This window comes from Aulostomus chinensis, chromosome 20 (assembly GCF_037954235.1).
Source record: "Aulostomus chinensis isolate RoL2024-O1b breed Wild chromosome 20, RoL_Achi_v1.0, whole genome shotgun sequence".
Classification (NCBI taxonomy): Eukaryota; Metazoa; Chordata; class Actinopteri; order Syngnathiformes; family Aulostomidae; genus Aulostomus; species Aulostomus chinensis.
In genome coordinates, this window is record NC_141339.1 from 14,474,050 (window position 1) to 14,500,397 (window position 26,348).

The 26,348-nt window shown below is 43.2% G+C and overlaps 2 protein-coding genes across 7 annotated transcripts in view; one reads left to right on the forward strand and one right to left on the reverse strand.

The window, feature by feature from the left end:
* The window catches only part of grm1a (glutamate receptor, metabotropic 1a), a 60,204-nt gene that overhangs the window by 18,868 nt on the left and 14,988 nt on the right, over positions 1-26,348 (forward strand). For all 6 annotated transcript variants that reach the window (XM_086190078.1, XM_086190080.1, XM_086190079.1 and 3 more), the window contains 5 exons: positions 4,674-5,595; positions 7,075-7,289; positions 7,989-8,111; positions 8,790-9,633; positions 11,924-12,173. In XM_086190078.1, the coding sequence (XP_086046204.1) occupies positions 8,904-9,633; positions 11,924-12,173 (980 nt within the window). In that variant the 5' untranslated portion in view covers positions 4,674-5,595; positions 7,075-7,289; positions 7,989-8,111; positions 8,790-8,903. The remainder of the gene's footprint in view (positions 1-4,673; positions 5,596-7,074; positions 7,290-7,988; positions 8,112-8,789; positions 9,634-11,923; positions 12,174-26,348) is intronic.
* On the reverse strand, positions 543-6,406 carry LOC147242944 (F-box only protein 30-like). The gene is made up of 3 exons (XM_086190084.1): positions 6,085-6,406; positions 2,019-4,088; positions 543-1,369 (listed from the first exon to the last, which is right to left on the reverse strand). Exons 2-3 carry the CDS (start codon positions 4,044-4,046, stop codon positions 1,175-1,177), a joined length of 2,223 nt encoding a protein of 740 aa, XP_086046210.1. The 5' UTR covers positions 4,047-4,088; positions 6,085-6,406; the 3' UTR covers positions 543-1,174.

The following is a 26,348-nucleotide window of genomic DNA, read 5'->3' on the forward strand; positions in this document are numbered from 1 at the left end:
AGGCCCCCGTGGCTGCTCGAGTAGCGCAAAAACAGGTGGGATGGTTGGGCCACGAGTTCACATTTTTCTCCATCATGCTTGAGGGGAGCACGGATGTGAATGACTTTAGGGTGACCAAACATCCTGGTTTTGGTTTTTTTTTGTAATATAACAATTTTCTATCAAAGTATGGCCACTCTGACTTTGGTCATAATGGTGGTACTTTTTCTGAGGTGTTACTCCGTTAAAAAAAAATTCAGAACCGGTGGTGTGAAATGTAAAATGAGATCATTTTCACCAGGTCTCATTGATGCCAACCTTACTCAGAGAAGTAACTGTTAAGTAATGTGGTTCATTAAAATGTGGTTGAGTTAAAAGTACACTATTTTCATTGGAATGTAGTGACATAAATGTAAAAAGCCCATTAAAATGCAGCTACTCAAAGTGCAGGTACCTTAACTCTGTCCCTGACCTCTGTCCTGAGAGGTGGGATGCTGGGCTGCGTAAACTGGACAAACACATTGAAGACACGCTGACACAAACAGTGCAACTCTGAAGCAAGTTCACGCTCATTTGTTTAATCCAACCACCTTTGGACAAGAATGCAGTTTCACACAAAGGAACACTTTTGAAGACAAATACATGAAAGGCTGTAAGGAGTGTTAGTTAATCACATACGTTAGTGGGCCATCCTTTTCATATCCGTCTGTCCATTTGCCTCTTGTTGACAACAGTCTTGAGTCCAGTTTAAGTGTGAGTAACGTCTCAGACACACACAGGTGCGGTTCTGGAAGGCGTGGAAGTGCTGCCACAACTCTTAAATAGAAACAATGCAATGTGATCATCTCCCTTTTCCCTTAGCTACTACTGGAAGGCAAAACTGTGAAAGCATCTCAGTATATCACAGAATATAAATATATTGTGCATATTTTTATCAAGAAAATATAATCTATCGTACAAGAATGCATGTGCACTTAATGCACAAACCCATGCAAAGCTAAACGCGCCATCTTTCTTTTTGTTTGTCCCTAGATCAGGGCTGTCCATTTTGGCAAGTGTTATTTCTTTAAGGCTTTCTTCACGATCTAGTGTAGTACAGGAAAAGTTTATTATTTTCCATAAATAAACTTCAGTTGCAACATCCAGATAATTACTAGTGACACTCATGCGGCTGTGTTAGGTCTGCATTATTCGGTCAAGTGTTGACATGACGCAGGGCGCGACGCAGAGCGTAGCCGTCCCGTGCGGTGCACATTGCAGGGAGGGGTACTGGCTCCGTCTTGCGCTCCACTACGTTGAAGTGGCATTTCTTTAGGTGGTCCGACATACTGGGAAGATCCGTGTAACCCCATTTTAATACTGGGCTGAAGGCAGTGCTGAATCTCCACACCTACAACAGCACGAGGAAAAGAATTGGAACAAAGTTTGCACTGCATTTAAAAATTAATGGTGGAAATGTGTGAAAAGTAAAAGAGTGAAATCAACATGAATCACAGTATCATTAACTAAAATTATGAAGCTATGGAGTTTGATTTTTTTTTTAAACCAAACATATTAAAGTAAACCAATTAGTAACCATCTACTCTGCTCAGCAGGCATTTGTGAATAGTGACTCTTCTGATGTTTCAAGAACTTTTTCAGGCCTGGAAATTGCCATTTTCAAATTCCATTACTTTATGAGCTGAATAAATCCATAAGCTTTATGGTCCAAAATGACTTCAGTGAACGAGAAAATCAACTTCAGTGGGAATTTAATAATTTATGCTTTACTCAAACCCTCTGAATTATGTTCTGTGTATTAAAAAAAAAAAGAAGAAGAAGAAAAACGATCTCATTATGGCCAACATCAGCTGATACTATCTGCCACACAGATATATCCATGTGATTTCAAACTTCTGGAGCAATCGTACAATGAACAACAACAGTTCTTTTCTTTTTTAATTTATTGTCGTGAAAAAGTGTATAAGCGTTGTTGGTGATGATGAATCTTGCAAACGTAGAACTTCAGCACAATTCTATAATAACCGTTTTTTACTCACTTTATTTTTGATCCGCCATGACACTGTGTGGTGAGCACTAGGAGGCTGCCTTCTTTCCCACTGCAGCTCCACAATGCCTCTGCTCTGGAGGAGACTGGCACACAGCTCCCTCATGGTCCGTGACACCAAAGACAGCTGAAACAAGCTGAAGCTGTCCAGGAACCCTGCTATGTGCCACAAAACCTCAATGGGCAAGCCACTAAGTTGGTCTGAGTGGAAGTCACCTGGAAGTTTTGCCCCAGGGCATGGCTGAACACCAAAGGACCTGAGGTGTCTGTCATGGACCACTTTAGCCCCTTGGGTAGACGGGTAAAACCTCCGCTGGGAAAATGTGCAGCCGTAATACGCCAGGGGGCAGCGGTGCTCCATCCACCCATTGAGACCGGCATGAATGTCGCCGTGGACGTTTGTGAAATGAGAGGAAAACTGGTCCCGGCGGAATGACTGACCACAGACAAAAGGGAACATGTGCTGGTAGCGGGGGTTAGGAGGGAGGTAGCAGTTATGTGGGACCGCCTCCACCTCCAGAGCTTCTAAAACAAGGCCAAGGCGAAGAGTGCGGAACGGGCTGGGGTAAGAGAGCTGGGGAGCGGCGTGGTCACATGCCGACGCTGAGGCTATGTCACCCACTCTAGTGTTGGTTAGCAAGATTGCTGCAGGGAAAGTGAACGTCTGTGTGCCAAAGTCAACATGGTCGCCATCGATGTAGACCGTATCAGAGATCCTCCTGCACTCTCGGGACTCCTCCAGACAGAAGAGTAGGGCTGCTGTGATCAGATCAATTTCTCCCAGACCCATGGGGTCATCATCCTGCTCTAGGTCTGAAGTGTCCACGGCCTTGTCCTCCATTTTGGGTCGCAACCTACACAGCAACCTGTCCTCGGTGAAACCAGGACGAACCATGTGATCTGTAGGTGCAGAAGATTGACTCTGTCCCCTAAAAAATGGGTTGTTGTGGAGTGTCCACTCTGGCTTATGGTTTTCTAAGAGGACTAGCCCCCTTTCTTCTAGCACCACATGTCCAGCTCTCTGTGCTACGCCCTTCCTGACATACACTGGAGATGTCATTGCTGGTGTTACTGAGTCCTGAGAAACACCAGCCTTCATATCATCTTGGACCTCAACAGAACCAGCTGTCTCAAGACACACCTCCATGGCATCTGACGGCGGGCCGTTTGCTGTGATGAAATTCTTGTGATCGGTTCTCGTCTGAGCCGCAGTTCCACTTAGGCAGCTCGAACAAACACTCTGCTGCTCATCCATCTGTCCATTCAGAAGCGCTGCATCACTGCTACTCATCAATGCGCTAATCTGTCCAGCAGCTCTGGCGGTGCTGTCAGAGTTAGTGGCACTGCAAACAAAGTCTAGAGCTGTAACTAAACTTCTTGCCGTCTCCAGTGAGGCCTCGTAAAGTTTACCTAAGTGCTGCTCGTTCAGTCCATTAATTCCACTGGCAATTTTCTCCCTTGCTGAGCTTGAAAGAATTGATGAATGTGAGGATTGTGAAGGTAACCCAGGGAAGGAGGGGTCTTCAGGGACTTGTTGCGGCAAAGCCGGCTCCCTGTTAACTTTACTTGAAGGACCAAGTGACACTGTCCCTGCTGTAGGTGCTATAGCGATCACCTTGAGAGACTCCAGTAAGGTCCGCTGGTCTTGAAGGGCTAGTGCCATGTCCAGCTGCTCTGTCTCCTCCACCCCACGACTCAGGCTCTCGTAAGAGGTGTAGTCCAGGCAGCTAACTGGCCATCTATTCCACTCCATAGTGCAGCTCACCACCCCAGCTGGACACACTTCGAGGTGGGCATACATTTGGTTGCGCACCAGAGTGACAGGACAGCCATAGCCACTGTTTAGGCAGGGGACCCTCAACAGTGGGCAGAGCAGGTGGTGCTCTTCAGCTTTGCAGGAGTGGAACACTGCCCCACACACCAGCGGACAAGTGATAAGATCACAAGAAACTCTTGGCTGAGGTCTGACCATGCATCTCTGATTAACACAGGACATACAGTGGGCATGGTCCTCCTCCATCTTGAGAGCTGAGAGGGCGGAGGGAGATTATGCACCTTCCTCCTGAGGGGAACACAAAATACTGTCATTGTATTAAAAGTAAAAACATGACAGGCAATATTATCACTCATGCCAGGGAGGGTAAAGAAGGGTTATGGGCAGGTTACATCAGGGAAGCTGGAACCCCATGTGAAGATGTCGTAAATACAGCAACAGAAAATAATAAAATGTTTGTAGTCGTCTGCAGGAAGCCTGTCAATGTGACTGCTGTAAAAGAATGTTAGCACTCCCCCTTGTGTCCATTTTGGGTTCTGCAGGCCGATGATGTCAGGTGCTGCTGGATGTTACATTACCTGAGAGAAAACAACTGCATTGCATCTACTTAGGAACTTTTATTTTCAAACATTTCCTGTGTTGAAGTGAAAAATCCATCAGTGTGCTAAAACAATGTTAGCGATAATAAACTTGGGGACTCAAGAGCAAAGCTGCAGCTGCAGGCCAAATGCTACTGGGCCAACTTACATTCTTTAGTTTTTTTTGGAGGTTTTACATTTACAAAGTCTTAAGAGAATTTAGTTACCTGTGTCAACATCTGTTTAAAAAAATGTTCATCAGTAATTTTATTTCTCATTTCTGCATGTTATCAAGTGCCCTGTCACCAGCAGACCTGCTCTCCAGACTTCGGCCGACGGCTACAAGGATGCGGTTACTGTCTTCTCGAATCTCGATCTGTCCTAATGAGGTGAATAATGAGGTACACTGCTGAAATTTTAGGTATCCATTGAGAAACAGGAGCATATAGTTAATCTAATGATAAGGAAAAAAATTACCCCTATTTTTTGATCACTTCAGAGGATCTTCAGACAGAACCGTATCATCATACTGGTTGAGTTAAACACTCTTGTGATGTGTAATTCACACTTAGATGTCAAGATGGTAAAACTCATGGAATCTTTTGTCATCAGTGATAAATAAATGTAACGACCGTGCTCACTGGTGCCATTTCCCTTTTGTCTGATCAGTAACGGTGAAACAGTGCCCCCTATCTCTTTTATGTGGAACAAGTCACATGGTGCACCTAAAAGGCTGTCTCATTCAACAGCCTTATTAGGAAGATTCCAAGTCCAATATCAGGGATGTCCCGGCCTTTCCATTCTCACAAGGAGGCAGGCCAGTAGCATAGTCTGACCCCACTGACTTGAAAGGTGTTAAGATCCCACAGGAGGTTGAATGGCTGGGACTTCCTTCTTATTTGTAAAGGAGGGAGAAGAACCATCCCCATACAAGTGCAGATGCCCTCAATCACAATTCTAAGTATCAGAGAATGTGACAGTAAAGATCTTGGTCATCCTGGTTTTCTTAATTATTTAAATAACTTTTGTGAAATTTGCCTGAAGAATTAAGAAAGGAAGTACAATCGGGTGCATCTAATAAGAATGCCAAATGTATCACGTGTGTATTAAAATTACTAGGAGCTAACGGTTTTGCAGTATTCGTCAACACTGCCATGGCATCAAATCACCATGCTCCTTTTAGGCAACTGCCAAATTAATGTGCACGAACCGAAGTGGTAAGAACCAAAGACATCTTATCACTTTGCAATTAGTTGTCTGACTATATCTAAGATTACAATTTGCGTGCATTATCTGCCTCTGCAACGGACATCATCTAATTTGTCACCAAGAAATATTTATTTTATTTTCATCGTTAACGTAGCATCAATTGCCAATCATAAATTCAGACCCCTCACGCTGGTTAAAGGTCTCTTCAATTGTTTTCTTACAACACAGAGTGACGTTGAAAGAGACAAAACGATACAAAACATTTCAGCGACTGCCTAACAAATTTAACTGGTTATTCATGCACCCATTATTCGTTATTGCTGTTTTTTTTTGTCGACTGTTACGATGCATCAACTTATTTTGTAAGGTTAGCCATGTCCGGCTAGTGATGTTGCTAATGGTGGCTAACAACAGCTAGCACTTTCGGAAGTTAAAACGAGTCTCTTCAAGTTAATTTAGCAGGTTAACTTAAAACTAGCATGTAAATAGAGTCTCACCTTGTTGTTGAGTCGGCAGAACACGTATACGTTTGTTAGTTACACTTGATAAAACTAACTCTAGGTACCTCCGCAGACAAACTGCTAATGATGGCTAGTTACATATCCGCCCACCCGACACTCGATGGACCTCCACGACCTGCAAAGAAAGTCACATGATTAAAGACGTGAGGCGAAACATCGCCACTGATAGCATGCTAACTGGTTAGCATTTTAGCGCCCATTCACCACATGGACAGCTGGTAACTACGACGTTATGTGACTGTGGGTTTAGCATTGCGCTCATGTGTTTATGGGCTTGTGTGTAAACTACACAACAACGACACGTTATTAGTTGGTTCTGCATCCGTGCGTCACGTGACCCTGCAGGTTATAGTGGTCCCCGTCGAGAGCCAACCCCATTTTTTTTCTCCATATAGAAAACTTTATTGAGCCAAATTAAAGCATTGTACTGTCTGTAATTTCGCGTGTTCGAAAAGAATACGGACAAAAATAACAGAAAATCTTTGTATGCAACTGTTTGTTTGGTTTTCTTACACATGACCGGAGCTGCTGTTTATACTTAAAGCTGTGAATGTTCAGGCTGCTCGTTTTTGCACCCAACCATACCAACTCTACTTTTCAGAGCATGGAAATTAAAACTAATGTCGTTATTTTTACATGAAAAATAAATTTAAATCTGGTATTGATCTGCAGTTTCGAGGTCAGATGACACCACTGAAATACAGCAATGCCTTTTGAATTTAAGTATTCCTATTAAACAGATACATTGAGAAACTGTGTCTTATTTGTCCAGGCTTGCAATAAAATCTGGTCCTGATCGATTGTTGAAGGTCACATGACATGAAAGATATTTCAAAAACTGGTTTGGATGGATTTCGCATTAGAGTATTGATACACAATTGAAGAATCAATAAAACTGAATAAAAAGAGTGTGACTCATTTCATGTCACTTTCTTTGTCCCTTCTTTTCTTTCTTCTTTCTTACAGTAAGTCTTACAATAGTACCTGGAGTTTTATGTTGAAATGTTATTAGAAACACAGGTATCAACTAAACGGTGCATCCTCTGTAGTGGAGGTAAAAATCCCAAGGTGCTGGTGCTTTTGATTCCTCTGGATCGACACTAGATGGCGCTACAGACTGCCCTCTGTCCATGGTGCTGAAGTCTTCCGGTCCTGCAGCAGGGGGGCTCAAGTCAGCTCAGGTAAGTCACACCTAAACTGACAGGAAAAACGATTCCTCCCGTCTGATTTTTGTCTCCTCACATTCATGGCGAGATCTCATCCAATGTGATGACAATAATCTCACATCATACCCCCTCTTAAATAATAGGCTCCAACACTAATATTCCTAATCCATAATCTGGGTAGTGGCCCAGTCAGAACAGATTTGCCTCATTGAAACATTTCATACAATCACAGCTATTGATAAATGCTGGTTATGATTTCTTCAATCTGATTGAAATCATTATGTTACTACTACTGACCGGATTATGACAGATTTACATCACCCTCTCTCAGTCTGACTACAAATCCCTTCCGATTGGCTCAGTCCACTGCGACTGAAGTGTCAAATAAAGAATTTTTATTCAGATTATTACTAAAGATTGAGGCTCCAAACCCAGAAATGGCATCATTGCCAAAGTTGTTTGCATTTTTTTTTTCATGATGTGACACACTTTTACGTGCAGCCGCTGTGTTGCCACAGAAACGTGAATCTGTACACCACAACCATGTTATGTTTTAATTTTTTGAAGTCTAATTTATTGTTTGAATTTAAATGAACTATGAAACGTCACGCGTGACATGATGGCTGTCATGACGTGTATTTTTTTTTTTCATGTGATATAAAACATACGTGACGGCAGGTTTTATTTCCCGATCATTGCTGACATTTTATTCAGTGAGGCACGGAGGGAGAGAGAGAGAGAGAGAGAGAGAAGGAGGGAGAGAGAGAGAGACCCAAGTAATACAGCCACGCGCTACACAAGACGGACGAAGGCACGCGACATGTCTCAAGGATTCAGGTAAGTTTCGACGCAATAAACACAACAGGAGCGTCTTGAAAATACCTCGAATGTTTATATAAAAATTTGAGAAATGACGCATAAGTAGACCGTCCCTCTGCTGCTGTACGATAAACCCGCCAGCCGGTGTATTTTCTGTTCTTATCATTAATGTAAAAGCCTTTAAATGGCAGCTAAGGTACGCGGTGGTGTCTCCCCTGATCCCCAGTGTAGATTTCCACCCGTGAAGGATGTGTTATTTTATTTTGGTCTCCCGGCTCCACTCAGCCGAGTCTGACCGTGTCTGTGAGGGGACGTCGAGCCCCTCCAACAGACCCTCAGACGTCCTTGTGTTTGGAAAGCGCGCTGTCCCCGGTGCTGAAATTTGGTTTGATTGATTTTCCCCCTTTCTTTTTGTCAATGGACAAGCAGAGAACGTCACATTTCTTCCTCGCGGTGAGACGAGGATTCTTAAAGTACCTGGATGGTTGTTTTCTTTTTTTAAGAATTGATCTGTGGAACGTGAGTGAGGTGCCTTGCTCAAAAGCGATGAGAGTTAAGAGAGAGAGAGAGCACTAAAGCAGAGGCGTTGATTGAAAGGAGCATGCGTGTTTCTGTTCCCACATAAGCACATCTGGCGGCGTGCGTCCCTGGATGTCACAGTGATCCGTCTTCTCTCCCCCCCCCCCTTCCCCGCAGGTGTGCGTGGATATGCCCCAGGTGTTGTGCTCACAGATCGTGGTCGCTGGGACAGACGCGGATGTACTGACCGACAGCGGATAGTATGCCTGCACAGTTGGCGCGGCTCACGCGATGTGGCACAATATGGCACGCGTAAAGATGGGTCTCCTCGCTCTCCTGTGTCTCCCCACGTTTTTTTTCCGCGTCCTCGTGCTCTCCCATACCAGCAGCATCTACGAGCGTTCGGTGGTGCCCCGCGCCGTGTCCCGCTCCGTGGCCAGGATGGACGGGGACGTGATCATCGGTGCGCTCTTCTCCGTCCACCACCAGCCGTCTGCGGAGAAAGTGGCCGAGCGGAAGTGCGGGGATGTTCGCGAGCAGTACGGTATCCAAAGAGTGGAGGCCATGTTCCATACATTGGATCGGATCAACGCCGATCAGAACTTGCTCCCCAACATCAGCCTGGGCTGTGAGATCAGGGACTCCTGCTGGCACTCCTCCGTGGCCCTGGAGCAGAGCATCGAGTTCATCAGGGACTCCCTCATCTCTATCAGAGACGATAAAGACGGGTCTAAATGGTGCATTGACGGAACACCCTCGAATCAGCCTCCACCCACCAAGAAACCCATCGCTGGAGTGATAGGACCGGGATCCAGCTCTGTCGCCATTCAGGTGCAGAACCTGCTGCAGCTCTTCAACATCCCGCAGATCGCCTACTCGGCCACCAGCATCGACCTGAGCGACAAGACCCTGTTCAAGTACTTTCTGAGGGTCGTGCCCTCGGACACCCTGCAGGCGCGGGCCATGCTTGACATTGTCAAGCGGTACAACTGGACCTATGTGTCTGCAGTGCACACTGAGGGTAAGATGAAGTCACCACAATCTTTCATTAATGCTCCAATATGGTGGTGGCCTGTAGTGGCCTCCTGATATATTGTAGTCTTTCTATAATTGGTGGCATAAATACAATGTTTTTGAGACACAGTTCATATGAAGGATTAGGATTTATAATCATGATAACTAGGATTTTCTGCCATATTGAAAAAACGTAGAACTGAAACATACTGAGGTTCCCGTCAAAAGATAACTGGCCAGTAAAACTGCATGCAGGCAACCACAATGGGTTTGTGAGCCACAAATGGTTCCCTCTAATTGCTCCTTTGCAAACTGCGCATCTATTAATGAAGACCGGACGTAAAATTTCCCACAGCCACAGACACATCTACATCTTTTGAGACCGCACAGACATATCCACAGGTAGCAGCTAGGAGCACACAGCCCTCAACAATTCCAATGAGGACAAACAGTACTGAACATAAAGAACCTTCCCACACATTCAGCATGTGTGTGAGGGTGAAACACCAGATGCACAGATAGGGCACGGACTATATAGAAGAGTGGAACCACATCTCAGCACTCATGGCTGTGTTACTGTGGTAAAAGTTGATATCAATGTTAAACGCAGTCCACTAAGACTGAAAACAGAGGCAGGACAGAATGAGAGAAAGTGGACAGAATATCATTAGGAATGTCTACGAATCACCATGACAGAGGAAAACAGCCTGTGATGTGCAATCAAATTACGACAGACTGGGCTGCATTACCCCCCCCCCCCCACCCCCCCACCCCCCAAGGAGGGCCTGCGGACTCATGGGGGTGTCAAACATCTTTGGAAAGTCCTATTATAGTCAGGTGTTGGACAGGGGCTTTGGCACAGGTGGCTAACAGATAGATGAAGACAGGGAGTTGGGGAGGTGTAGTACCTTGAGGTGTACCTAGGTGGCATCAGCTGTCTGACCTTCAGTGTATATGAGAGGATCGAGCCAATGGGACTGAGGTAATCAGTTAAGAGTAATGAAAGACTAGTCAGGGGAGGGATGGATTTGACTGCAAGTGAGGGTGTGTGTGAGGGCGTGTGTATGTGTGCGGGCATGTGCGTGTGTGAGACCAAGTTTTAAAAAAGTACGTTTAGAGTTCTTGAAGGCTCTACAGTGAATTAAATTACTCCTCTCTTCTCTTTTGTTTTGTTTCTTGCCAGTGTTACGTCTTACACTGACCGCAGGTTCTTCAGTCGGAGGCGGTTTCATTTAGCTGACCTTTCCCTGACCTTTGAGGACTCGCGTGTAATTCAAGTTGCTTGTAATCTCTAAAACAGCGGTCACGACAGCGTTCAAGCTCCTAGAGTTTTCTGTCTCTTCCACCTTAGACAAGTTATAAATGCAGCTTGTTGCCCGTGGCAACAAGCTACAGTACAGGGTTGTGAAATAGCATAAATTACCTTTGCAAATAATCATCAGTCTGCTCGGAATACTCAACGCCAGGGTTTTGGTGGTCATTGTCAAAAGCATCGTCAACTAATGCACCGCCACCCACCTGTCTCACAGCCTGGGTGGAAAGTGTAAAATAATGGATGTAATTATTTCAATTTAGCAGTGAGAGAATGAAACGGGAATGAAATGAGACGATTGAAAATGTTGTGAAAGGACAATCCGAAAGCCAATATGGACGCCCTCTGTGCAAGAATAAATAGGTTATTGTAAAGCCCGACCAAGACTGACAGAGAATGTGGTCCTATCAGGGTCGAGAAAGCTGCACGCGGACCCTCGGGAACCTGATCACTCATTGAGGCAACTGCGCGAAAAATGTTCAGTGATTTTAATGGATTTATGCTCTTAATGTGCCACATTTGACCACATACATGCAGACACATGCTCAAGCATGCACACGTGATTGGATTGTCTGTGTAATCCAGCTCTCCTCCTAAAGAGCTACAAGCTTTATTGACAGTTCCAACCGTGACACATTAGGCAAGCAGCAGTCCACATGGAAACAGAAGATTTAGAAGGAAACAGCTTTGCCGGATGCTTGATTGGGCTGGTGTGCCGTTACCCCCCTTCTGCCTTTGATTGCAATCACTAGCCAGTCAAATCTCTGACTCTCATTATCAGAGGATCAGAGCTTCGGCTCAGTTGAGGCTTGACTCCATTAACAACTGCTGGGGGATGTGCGTTAAGCACAAGGTCCGTCCGTGAAACAATAGTACAGTTGAAACCAATTATGGTGCTGTTTTGTAGTCTTTGCTTTTTCAAGTTATCAAGCATGTAAAAGCCTGACGTCATCCCCACTACTCCCGATTTCTCTGCTGTCCGTAGGAAACTACGGGGAGAGTGGAATGGAGGCCTTCAAGGAGCTGGCCTCTCAGGAGGGCTTGTGTATCGCCCACTCGGACAAGATTTACAGTAACGCAGGGGAGAAGCACTTTGATCGACTTTTGAGGAAACTACGAGAACGTCTGCCAAAAGCTCGAGTGGTTGTGTGTTTCTGTGAAGGCATGACCGTTCGCGGTCTCCTTATGGCCATGAGGCGACTTGGGGTATTCGGGGAGTTCCTCCTCATTGGAAGGTATGTATGAGTTCTGCGCTTTTGTTCTTTTAAATTACACTTGACAGCATCCTCTTTGGCTGGCATGAAATGGAGACGTCGTGTTGTCTTCCTGATGTGCATGTCGCCAAGGCAACAAAGGAGAATTAGACCACATACCAATAGCACTGAATAGAAATGTTCTCCAGCAATGAATAATTGGTATTTCTGTCACAGACTCAGATGTAGAGAGGGAAATAATGCCCCTGGTCCATTCTCCCCTTGTTTGTGTCGGCTCTTCTTGGGTTTTTCATTGCAATGGCAGTCTTTTCTCATCCGGCAGTCATGGTGACAAACACCTTTTATTCGCATAAAATCCAGACAAAATCAACCTTCTCTTTTCTCCACTACCCTCGTCTCTTTTTCCCCCTGCGCGCATTGACTAAGTGTAATCTGACTCATTAGAAAAGGGCAGGTGACTTGACTTCACACACGTATACAGACTCATATCACACATGAAATAGGTCTTAACGAACAATCACAGTTGACGACAAAAGCCGTACTTCACTCTTGCTGGACCAAGAGAAGTTTTTTCACGTGACGTAATGGAGATGAATAAACTGGCCAAAAAAAAAAAAATCCCCTCAACAACTGCTACCAGCTGGCTTTGGTCTGCAGCGGGAGAGGGTTTAATTAGCATTCGACCAAACCACTTTGCAGGTGAAAACCAGATTATTATCCAGCTCAGATCATCAGCGATAAAACCACAAAGCCTGGGGAAGCGTGACAATCAGCAGCCAGCTTCTGGTAGGACGATATGACACGTTTCACTAAAGCAAATCCTCGTCATCTTGGCCACCACTTCAAACTGTGTTCATTTGAACTTTTGAAGAATCACTGTATAGCATGAAGAACAAGACAAAATACAATCCAGAAAGATTGTTACATTATTATCTTCTTCATATCTGATTTCATCAGACTGGCCCCTGAATTTACAACCTGTGGTTGAAATTTCATTAAGAAAAAATACGCCAACTCTTGGACATTCAAGGAGCAATGTGACAGCTGCAGTCCAACGGAAATCCCAGCCTAAACTCATGTCAACATATTTGTTTGTCTCACACAAATATATTGGTAATAAGCTGCTCTTCGTCCGGAGGACTGTGTCGATGTCTTGTTTGACTGACACAAGGCTGCCGCTGTGCATTATTTGAGAGGATTCTGATAAACAGAGACCTAACCCTCATATATCGTCAACAAGTTAAAGCGCAGGACAAGTTGTGTTTGTGTTTGTAAGTTGGATACTTTAGCAGTGAAGCTGATATGTGCTGGCGGCTCATGTGTAGCAGCTGCTGTGTGGTTAAGCGTGACCGTCCGCTCTGCTCATGAACCGCTACCGTGCCACTGCTTGATCTGATTTACTGCATGAAAATCATGTCTCCAGCTACACTGGCAGACATCAATTTAAAGCAAAACTCGACCCATGGAACCAATTAAAACAAAAAAAACAACAACAAAAAAAAGCAGTGTAAGAGTGCATATCTTTGCTTAGGTGAACCTCTGGTGCCACTGTCACTTTCACGCTCAGGTCCTAATCAAAGCAGCAAGCACCGATGGGTGGCACCCAGTGTGAGGCTATTCCATAGAGTGAGAGGGTGATGAAACCTGATCATATTTGGATTTTCCACGAAACTAATTCGGGAATTGTGGCATATATATCAATTCCTGCACCCACGAGGTGATGCTACACGAGAAATATACATCGCATGAAGACAGCAAGGCATAATTCTGACGTAAGTGTTTGTCACACCCGGCTCCCCTCCTGTAACCAAAAGCTGGCACTCGGACTATGACTAGAATTCAGCTTGTAGATGTCTTTATGCTGGGACTGGCATCAATTGGGTGAAATTTGGTGAAGATCTGTCCATGTGGAATCCAGTTACCATACACTCACAAAATGAGCCGCAAAAACTCCCAGTCTTCATAGGAACCCAAAGACGAGGTCTAAAGGCAAATTCTGATCCAATTTGAGGTGGATCTGGTCGACCCAATAGGAGGCCTACGTCAAAGTGTGCAAAAGGACATGCGATTTCCCTTTCCCAGTAGGTGGCGCTATGAATAATTCACCCCAAAACCCAAAATTGAATAGATGCTTCCTCCCTTCACCCCTCCACCAGGTTTTTTGAAAATTGACTGTCTAGTTTTTGCCAAATCCTTTAGGGAAAAAAAAGAAAAAGAAATGTACGTCTCCGTTCTCTGTAGATTTTGTCTCTAATGAGAGGAAAAGACAGATTTGTATGGTGAAGCGGGAGGGCAAATGAAACACCATTCAGTTTATGATTAGTACTACATGTACATGTAGTACTTATTGACCTGTAACAGAAGCGTGTGTACCCTCCATGTCTGAAAACCTCTTTAAAACTACATTCTTTGTAAAGGCATAAGAAAACAACAGCAAAAACCAGATATCCAGTCGTTGTCTATGAGTAAAGGACACTACTGCTAATGATATGTTTTCATTCTGATTTGCTTGCATGTGGTTCCGTTATTATACGAGACTTACGGGTCTGATCGCCACCTCTCTCCTGTCGGGCACTGAGGGGTTTGTTTCTTGTCATTACCCCTGAAGAAGCCTCTCCTATGACATCTCCCAGAGGCAGAAATAAAGGGCAGACGAGCCAGCCTCTGTTTATGTTGTATGTGTTATATTTAATTCATTCCTGCATAGTTAAGTTATTGGCAGGAGAAGGCACTCTTTCTTTTCAAATGCAGAGCATACCTTTTAAATTATCCATTATAATGACACTCTAGGGTTACATCCCTTCCCATATTTCTCCTTTTCTCTTTCCATAGGAGATGGGAAATGGGAAAGTAGGTCTTTTTATAGCTTTTGTGGAAGTCTCCATGGGCGGAAGAAACGCTTCTGGGTCACAGAGAGAGAGAGAGAGGGAGAGAGAGAGAGAGAGAGAGAGAGAGAAATTGTGTAAAATGATAGAGCAGGTCTGGGCCAACACATGAAAATCCACGTGTTTGCTTCTTTTCAACAAATAACACAGTGAAAAGGTATGGAATCGTTGCACTTTGTTAATTTGAGTTTTCACCTTTAGGTCCCCAATATTAACCTTGTAGGCAACAACAACAACAAAAAAGAAACAAAATTCTATGGAACAGCAGCGGTAAGCAGCAGAAAACGGAAGGTCGGTGTAGAGAAGGCCAACTAAAAGTCATTCAATTCAAAATAATTAATTTCTTTGTCATGGAACAATGCGAGGCAAATACGAGTGCTTCATTAGTTTTTATATATATTTAAGAACAGTTTCATGTATGGGATGTATGTAGGGATACCTTGTGAAACTCTATGGTTCAGATCATCAGTTGAGAGTCAACTCTGGCTTGTGGAGCAGTCGAGAAGCTCAGACTTGCCCCCGTGTCCTGGCATGAGTTTGGCTAGCGTTTATTTGCAATTCCAGAACACAGATCCACAAGTAACTTCTTTTTGTCTTGCTGAAAAAAAATAAGAGGCATACTGGCACTATTGTTGTACTACTATTGTGCACGTACATTTAAAGCATCGTTTACGTGGGAATGTAGGTGTTTAAACCAATAAACATGGTTGTTTTGTCCAGATAAAGCCTGAAACTTGCTTGTGGGAAGTGACAAGGAATGCTAAGTTAGCTGTCCCTGCTCACAGGACCTCACATCCCTGATAAAAGTATACAACAGCCCCACATCGTCAAATCATTTTAGAATTTACAGCTAGCATCAGGCCCAGTCCCTGCAGTGGTTAAACATGAGATATACCCCAACTCAATTTTCAGAGAACCCCAAACTTTATTGAGCTCGCATTCCCTGCTAGCTTGGATGTTGCTCGTTAGCTAGTGAACAGGCCTTCAGCAGCTTCAAATCTGACAATGTCAAGCAAGAATTAATGGGAAGCCGCCTCTCCATAGCTGGTCAGCGTCCTTTAGGAGGAGTCAAACTGCCAATTTAAAGAATAAGTCAAAGCGTGAGTGCATAGGTGTGTATGCTAAACTGACCAAATCTTGTACTGTTACAACACATCTTTAATTTTTGTCTGGGTGCTCAACATTGGAACCGGTAATACCTCATTCTCTTTTTTCCTCATAAATGAAAAAGCATTACATTCCCTGCCGCTTTAAAGTGTTTGTGTGGTAGCTGGTGTATGTCTGACCGGCACAGTCTGTTGCGTGGTTTTCATTAACGTCTGGGTGCTTACATTTCAGTTCATGTTTTAGTACTGCGTATTTATGACCGCGTAAAATTGCCTCGCAACTGTTGTTTCCTTTTAAATCAAATTAAAGTGTGACATCCCCATCATGCCAATAAGCACAACAATAATGGGCATAACAGCCTCAAGACTTTACATTTGAGATAATTGGGGTTTTAATTATCATTTCAGACTTGTTAGTATAATTTCTAACAACCTGAATGAAGGAGTGGATGAATTTATAACAGAGCGATGGCTTTTGAGGGTGAGGACATTTTGCTCCTGGGACAAATGAATAAACCACATAAAGAATGATCCACAAAAATTATAAAAGGAAAGCTTTGGATGAGAATAGTGCCAATTAGTGCTCCAAATAGAGGGTGGACAAAAACACTGTACAGTCGAGGCTACATGGATTACAAGTATGGAGAGTTTGGAATTCAAGGACTTTTGCTTTTGCTGCTCTTCAGAGAAGGGCCAGGTGTGGCAGCGTTCTCGACCCACTTCATCCCTGACCTGCAGACTCCACTCTGCATCACTTTACATCCTCTCTGCTCAGGGGCTCTTGTCTTTCTCTCACTCGGATGCCAATCATCATTTTGCCAATCGTTTGCCTCCATTACCCCACAATTTGTGCGCATACACAGTTGTTATATGAAAACATGAAGAGACAGCATTTATACAGTCTGGCACGCAAGTACAGATGCATTTTCCCAACAAAGATCATGAGCTTCATTTCAATGAAGCAGACACTGATGTCTGTCTTCTTGTTGGGTTTATTTAGGAGTGATTAGACATGACACGATCTTATTAGGCAGACTCAAACAGGCAGAACAGAAAGTTTAATAATAATTTTACCTGAGATTTGCCATCAGAAGTTTTTTACATCACCGGGGTAGAAATAAGTTGCTGAGGAAATTTCTGCAGTATCTAATTTTGAAACATATTGGAGTTGAATCTTAATTGGCTGTTGTGCCCTGCTGGTCTGACCACAAATTGAAGGTTTAAAAAAAAAAAAAGAAAAAAAGTTGATTTTCTTTTAGGATTCTCATATTTGGGTGTCTTGACATGCCAAATACATTTTTCCTCTGCAATATTTTATAGTGACTCCAGAATGCAGAAAAAAGCAGCGACATTTAGCTTGAAGCTAATGGAGACCAACTACTAACAACAGCAAAACTGTCCAAAATATCCATTTATGAACACTCAAACGCATCGTCCCGTATGGCCCAGGTCTTCCTCATCCCCCTGTATGCTCTGCAATCCTCATACGCTTTGATTTGAAATTAAACAAAATAGAGCTGTTCTTTCTTCTTCCATTATTTCCAACATTTCAATCTTATCCACTGCCAGTGAGGTCAATGCTAAGCTTGAATGATTAACACAGTGTTGCTTTTAAAAAGAAGCTACAGCCATGGGAAATGTTGGTTAGCATTAGCAATAACTTGATGGAGCATTTGTTCTGCAAATGTTGCCACAGACTCCCAGTTTGTTAACTCCATATTCACCGTATAAGCCAGATGCTCAATCGACAGCCTTGTTTTTTTTATAGAGGCTTAAAAAAATTTCAAAGATCTTTACCTGTGATATGAAAAAAGGGGGCTGCACGGTGGTGCAGTGGTCAGCACTGTGGCCTCATAGCAAGAAGGTTCCGTGTTCGAGTCCCGGCTCGGGCACGAGATCTTTTGTGTGGAGTCTCCATGTTCTCCTTGTGCCTGCGTGGGTTCTCTCTGGTACTCCAGCTTCCTCCCACAGTCCAAAGACATCAAGAGGGGACGAGGCTGATTGATACTCTAAATTGACCGTAGGTGTGGCTGTGAGTGTGAATGGTTGTTTGTCTCTATGTGTTGGCCCTGTGATGGACTGGTGACCTGTCCAGGGTGAACCCCGTGTCATGCCTGCAAGGATAGGCTCCAGCCCCCCGCCACCCTTAATGTAGGAATAAGCGGAAGACAATGGATGGATGGATGAAAAAAAGGTCTGAGACAGGAAACAAAGATGGACAAAGATAGAGAGCAAGGCAGAGCATGAAAGGGACGTACGGATGGTAATATCCTGTTAGCTTATCACCTCTGACTCTCTGTGGAGATCATCCTAAGAAAAACGATGACCACCAAAAACCAGACAAGTCCATCTACTGTCTCCTTTCTTGACCCTCCAGCTACATTTCCTGACACACTCGCCAGCCCTTTGCACCTCATACATAAGTGATCTAAAATAGCCAGTGCAAGAACTTGAAGATGCCGGCAGATTTGGTGTTCCTATGCTGTAAATGGACTGCATTTAGATTTCTAGTATATGGACTTAGCAACCTGTTCACATACTGGTGGCAGAGGTTTTGTTTTTCTTAATGAAGACTTTCTCTTCCTCCTGCATCATTTCTTGTTGAATCCAGAATTCAGAAAATGCTAGAAGAAGCTATCAGAGACATGCTTTTACAAACTAGAAACCCACAAGTGGGTGTGAGCGGGTCCTCGCACCCCACCTGTCGGGGCGTGTCACAACTCGACGGATAGCGCAGGCCACGATTCTTGGCCACCGTGGGATTTTGCACAAAGGAGCGAGCTAACATGTCCAGTGTGTGGCACAAAAGTCACTTCCTGCTTCCACCAGATCGTGCTACAGAAGCCCCAGTGCCTCCGGCCCATTTGCACGGTGAAGAAATAGGTCGATTGCAGACATTGCTTGCTGTCTTCATAGGTCACGCCTCAGGAATCAAATGCACAGACACCCCATATTGGGATTAGCACGGTAACGTCAACATACGCTAGTGGTAAAGTGTAATGGTGTTTTACTTGCATCATATATACAAAAAAACAAGAGATTAGCATGAGTATGCTCATGCAGAGCCAATGCTAATGAGTATATTCATGGAATCAACCAGGATGTGAGGACATTCCAATTGCCTCCAAAAAACAAGAAACACAAAATCGACATTAGCATGCTAATGCTTCTATCAACATGCTAAATACACGACATGCTAGTGTCAAACAAGACATTTCCTGTTGCCACTAGGGTGTGCTATGACTGAGAGTCAATATTAACCACTAGATGTGTTCAGGGCGAGATGTTTAACAAACACATGACGTTTGACCAAGATCTGACCGCGTCTGGAGGAGTTCTAAATGAATAAATAAAGGTTCATTTTAAATGGCGAAGCGTCAACCTTCGCTGCCACCTCACGGTCCAAGGTGTTTTGGGGTGACAGACCAGATTTGAGTTGGATCCATTTTGCAGGCTAAATACATGAACTCTCAGCATAAATCACGTCATTTCCTTTCACCGCCAGGTGGCGCTATGACTGACACTCAATATTAACCCCGACATGTGTTCAGGACATTTATCAAACCTTAGAATACTTCACAAAGTCTTTCAATTGAGCTAAAAACGACTTCATCTACTAACTAACCACCAAACTAAAAAAGGTCAACTTGTACATTCAGTTGAAATCCCATCTAACAGCCTATTCGTTGTTCAGAACTCCAGTACTCAAAATCCATGGAAACCTATACCTTTAAAGCTTTCAGTATAGATCTTAACATTACTCATTGGATAACTAAATTTACAAATAAATTATTTATGTGTGGATCGTTTTTGATTTGTTAATGAAGCTTTGTGTCCATCAAAGCATATTTTTTCCAGCTGGAAAATACTGGGTACCAGAAAGCGCCCAGCTGGGAGCATTTGACAGCACTTTGGAGGTGCAGCGTTTGGTTGCTATGATACAGAATGTCTGAGGAAGTAAAAATGTCGTCTCGGTGTTCTTCCTCTTATGTTTGCTCTGCATGAAATAGACTGAACCTCCGAGGGAGAGGAAAAAACAGATGTGCAAGATTTGTGGTTTCACGAGAAGAAACGTCTCAACGAGTAGGTCAGAGCGCTCCTCCCTTGTTGTCGTCCATCACTTGTGAGACATGGCAGTTCGTCTTTGCAGTATTTGTCCTACTACCCAATCAATCTGATTGCAGTTGAGGGTACGAATAAAAGTACCTCATTTTCAGCTCTCTGTAACCAGAATATTGTGGCAAATTAAAAGGAAACACTGGGGATAAATAAAAGCACAGTGGTGGACACAGACTGAGAGGATTACATGCAACACGCACACACATACACGCACACAAACTGACTCCTGCAGCAAAGATGTTTCATGTTTCAAAGACACTGTAACAATTTAAAAAAAAATCCAATTTCTTTTGTGATTTAACTGTGTGCGAGCTGACAGTAATACATGGAAACCATCCGGTGCTGTCTGTGTTTCCTCCGAGGCTTCTTCCGCTAAATTCTCTCGCATTTACACTGAGAATTAAATCTCTAAATCATTACATCAGGACGTCGCCAGCCTTCATGTCAGTAGTTTTAGCGGCTTTGAAAAGTAGATATACATCTTGCGTTTTGTTATCATTCCCTCCTCAGACTGGAGAACTGGTGTCTGAATGGCAGCGCGGAAAGAACCAACTTACCCGCCCTCCTGCTCGTATGCAATTAGCAACATTGGTTTTCTCTCTCTCTCTCTCTTTAATGCTGCTTGAATACTGTTATTACCAAACATCATTTGCATAAGCTGCTTTTCCACGTGTAACGCTAATTTCTGTCCCTACGTCTTGTAGGAAGCATCTTTGGTCTGGATCCATTTTTCGAGTGAATTTCTTGATTTTTTTTGTCTGGGTGGGGGGGGGGGGGGCAAAGTGGACTCTAGGACAAGAATATGGATGTTCTACTTCTGTAACGGTTGGCCGCTGCATAGTCATTGGCAGACTGTCTTTTTTCGACTACAGCGGAGTGTGAAGAAAGCTGTTAACCCATATTGAGTGTGTCACATGCATTTTCTGCATTTGGCTGTCCTGTTCGATTTCCTGTAACAGGGCAAGTTGGCTTTTTGCTCTGAGCTTGAATAAATGAAACATTTAGGGAGCCAGAGAGAGAGAGAGAGAGAAAGAGAGAAGTGGTGGTATGACACATTTAGCTGCCTTTTCCCTGTCATCTCCAAGGCTTTCATCTCTTCACCATCTCAGGAAGGGGAACGCGGAGGATGTGGAATGCTGCCTATTGACGAGTAATTTGCCAAATAGCGACGCATGAGCAAAAAGGGAGCGTATATCTGTGGCGAAAACACAGGCAACCAATCCAAAATAGATGAATAAACGTGTTAATTGGAGATGTATATGAAGTTAAGACAGAATTTCTGGTTCCAGCCCTTGTTTTTACTGTTTGGAGAACGAAACAAAGCTAGTACGTCTCCGAAAATCGAACCGGAAAAGCATTTAATTGATACCTTTGTCGTAAAGTCAAACAAATTTTACACTTTCCTTATGAAACTAGAGGAAAAAGAAAGTATCTGCTTTACATACTGCAAGACTGCTAAAATTAGGTTCTTCCGAATCATCTTTAATTCTCTTCTTCCCTGTTCAGGATTATCTCAAGATGTGTGTGTGTGTGCGTGCGTGCGTGCGTGTGTGTGTGCGTGTGTGTGCGTGATCCCAGCACGCAACATCATTCAGCTTCCAGTTGGAGCATAATGGCGACTGATACATTAGTTATGAATGTAAGGAGTAAAAATATAGAGAGTGCGGACGAAAAAAATGCAGAAGGGAAGAGCTTCTATCTGTTTGACATGATTCTGTCTTTTATCTCGACATCGACTAATTCTACACGTATGTTTAGAGAGTACAATGGAATCACACACACACACAATCACACACACACACACACAAGCACGGCAGTTGGCTGGAATATAAGAAAAAAAAGTGTTTGTGCTGCAGTCGCTGTGGTGATTTTGTTTGGGATCATGACAGAGTTGGTGTAATTGTCTCACTGCGGATCTGTCATCCAGTCTGTCAGCATGACACCAAACACAAACGTCCCATCTCATAATATATGTCTGACATCTGACGAGTTCCTCCCCGCAACAACAGAGATTGTAATTATATGATAAGGACACACTGCGGACGCTCATTCAGTAACTGAGACGCTCTTGAGTTACTCACACACATCCTGTCTCTTGAAAATACTCGGTCAGGATTTGTGATGCGTCTGTGTTCCACCGAGCGAAGGAAAAAAAAAGGACTACAAATGAGTCGCACCTGAATATTTATAACGTGTGTGTGTGTGATGTTCATTGAAAAGAGCCACGCATTGTCAAGGACGTTGCTCTTTGTGCTCCCTTGTTCGAGGGGTTGGGTTGAGAATAGCACTCAGGCTTTGCATCTGGACATCATGACTTGCAGGAGCCCGGCAGGACCGATGTATGTGACAAAAACAGACAGGCACAACTTTTCAGATTTTTAACACAAAAATATCTGTTAGTTTTCATGCACAAAAGACAAAAAAACAACCTTGAGGACATGATGACATTTTTATTTAACGGAGCCAGATAAGTTGAGGCATTTACGCACATAAACGCTGGCTAAATTTAAAGAGAGGAGGAGGTGAAGACATCTGCCAAATGTTAATAAGTTGAAGAAGACAACATGTCTAACATGACACGTGTTGAATTTAGTCGAGGACGTTTAGTTCTGGTCTCTTGAAGTTTGTATTATCGACTCTTTAGTTTTATTGTTCCAGTAGTTTTGACCTTTTTTCTTTGTTGACTTTCTTTGTTTGTTGTCCATTTCTGAGTTTATAGTCTCGTCACTTCCTGTCTTTTTTTTTGTAATCGTTTGCTTAACACTTCCTGTTTTTGTTTCCCGCCCTTTTTTCGAGTTGCTCAACTGTGTCTTATCAGTTTGTTTTTCCTTGGCAGTCACAACCCTGCTCCTTGAGTTGTTGGTTTTTTTTTGTCAGAACCCTACCTGTCACCTGACTTGTTGCTCTCACCGTCCCCTTCCTTGTTTCAACGGATTTCTACCAATCATGTTTATTTTGATCATTAAAGATCCTAAATTATTCATATCCTGCCTCCTCCATAATGTGTGTACCTTTACCTCTGATTCTAAATCAGAATGTTCCTCAGTAATACCCTCTTGTTGTTACAAAAAAAGCTTATTACAAGAGAAATGATTCAAATTTGCTTCTGTAAGCCTTTCGACACGAGCACTAATTCTTTCTGCCACTAGGGGCAGTGTGGCTTAGGATGCTCGTGAAACATTCTCATGGTTCAGGTCAGCAGAAGCCAATCACCACCTATGAACACAATTCTACCTGACATGCTCGTGTTAGGTGCACTTGTGGTATCAATAGAGTTCGTGTTCATGTTATTTTATCCTCTGCTCTGTCTTCTACAGCTACCGTGTTTGTTTGGGGGGCGGGGGGTTAAAGCTGTTATTCTGCGATCATATGACATAGAAGTCATCCAAACTAAAGACTAAAGTTAATCGCTATATTTAGAGAAAAGAAAAGAAACACGTCTATATGTGAAGCTGATAAGAAACTCAGGTAGAAGTGCCACAAAAAATGAAAATGGGGCTTACAAGTTAATATAACAGGAATACTACTAAATGTAGATGGGACATTCTGCAATATATATACTTGTACATTGTATATGTTTATATACAAAGGAGTTATGGAGCATTAGTTAGAGTTGTGCTGCCATTCGCCAGCTGAATATAAGCCCCGTATTCAGTGCTTCACTCTCTTCGAAAGCTGCAGCCAAAAAAGAAACTGTCAGAGCCGCGGCAGCAATACACCATCTGTCTGAAGTGTTATTGTATGGAATCATGTATTAAAACTTTTTTTTTTTTTTAAATATGGTAACTCCATAGAAAAAAAGAATTGGGACACAGCACAAACAGACAAACAAAAACAGACAGGAAAGGATGGGTGTGGGGAAAAAAGTTTTAAGAATAAAGTCTGAATGCATAATCATAATTACAACATTCCCGGAGTCTGTGAATGACTGAAAGTTCTTCTATTAACAACCTGAACTTTAGTTTGAACACTCACATAGAGCAATTAGGAAACTCCCCTATCCTCCCTTTCCTCATTTTAAAGTAACTCTTCCCATTCGTCCTCCAGGGGAAACAGTGCATGTGATTAAATCTCTGCCCTGCCAATTAATTCATGGCTTCATAAATATACAAATGTGCTATCAAACTGAAACTAGACCATCAGGGAGAGTCGGGGGAGCTCTCAGTCTACTCACTGTTGAATATTAACTCCATAATTGATCCAGCTGTTGACATACTGGGCTCCTCTAAACAATGCCACGCAAGAGCTCAGCAGTCCAGCTCATCCGGCTGACTTGAGATAAATGCTGATTTCACTTATTCATGTCCAGGAGAAATGATAACTGAAATGTACTGTGGTTTATATTAGAATGAGCCTCCTGGTTAGACCTCCACTGTGACCCAATTAAATTTATTTATAACTATTTCTTTTTTCTTTTTTTTTTTTAATTTCTACAAGTGTTAAAAAGCGTAGCCCACCCTCTGTGAATGCCATTTGTTTCTGCTGTTTCTCTTTAATCGAATCACGCAGCAGACGATTGTCGTGTTGCGCATTTTTAAGTTTGCAAGTGCAACTCTAAATCTAGTGACAGTCAATTGACTCACACCGTGACGTGTTAATTTCCTTGGTGGGTGAGCTTGATAAACGAAAGATACCAGAGTTCATCTGATCGCCATCTTGCTCCGTGCTGATCTTCGTTCATGCTTCAGTTGTCTTTGGATGTCATCCACAATGTTAATGGTTTGAGAACTGCATTTTATTTATTGACGTACCGACGTTTGCTTCTCTCATGCAGCTTTCACCGGCTATGTGTTTTTGCTTGATGTTTAGAGTAAAAAAGAAGAAAATGATCTGCACTCTGGACTTTAACCTGTAGGATTATGTTCGAACCACACGAGGTCTTCATCAGAACATACCTCCGACACTTTAAGATAAGATAGGAAATAGGAATATAATATATAACAGGAAAATAACATTCAGGTTGGAAAAAAGAAGAAGACGAAAACAAAGTTCCCCTTTAAAGTGACACACAACTCCTCTGTGGGGCCTCCTGACATCCATCACCGTCTCTGGCTGAGAGCTAGATATTTGTCCTTCCCTAGCAGGAAACATGCTCAGGACACAGAGGACTTCTGTGGTACCCTACCCTGATGTTATAGAAAAAGGAAGAACTACTTCATGAAGCGGGACAGTGAAGTTTGGGCTTCATGTAGGTCAGTGGAAGTTGTCTGCACCTTCCAAACGTCCTTCCAGTTTCTGCTTTTTTTTTGGGGGGGGGGGGGGGTTGTTCCCGCCACTCACTGTCTTGTCTCTCCTCAGTACTGTAAAATTAATAACAGAGCTGACTCCTTAAACCACTTAAACGTGTTCTTCCCCTATAGTTGACTCAGGTTAAGTAGTAATTGTCCCTCTGCCCCGCAGTGCGAAGCAACGGAACACTGAGGTGACGTTAAATCTGATTGGGTCCCATTTGTCGTCCCCCTTGTGGCCCCAGAGTTTTGATGAGCTGTGTGGAGTTCTGCCAGACAGCACAACCCTGAGGGAGGACAGCGGGAAGAGAGTCATTTTACTTTATCACTAATTCCACTGTGCTTTCCGGTATTCTGTTCCAAATATTTTAACCAATCAAGTGACAGTGGCACCGCTATGAATTTTATGAAATATCTCAGGCATTTAATCAACAAGGTCACCGAAATAAAACCAGAATGATTCTTCCCCTTTAGACTTCACACATGTTTGCATCTTTCCATCAAAATATCTAAAGAGTGAATGGACATGGATCGAGTGCCGCAGGGACCCCCGGAAGTTAACATCACCATGGGTTCCCTCAAGCATAAACCAATGGGATTTTTGGGAGGGGAGATTACTGCCGAAAATAAGCTCTGTGGCAAACATACGTTTACAAAGTCTCACACGTTTGAGAAAATCTTCCCAAACAAACACCAATTCTCTGATTTTTTTTTTTTTTAGGCATAAATGCGAAGATTAAACAATAAACTAACTACTAACTAACAGATGCGTGACCTCTACATCCCCATAAATGGCTTTATGATCATATTTAATCATTAAACATGATTATTTCATAGACCTTTTTGAAAACAGTGTCC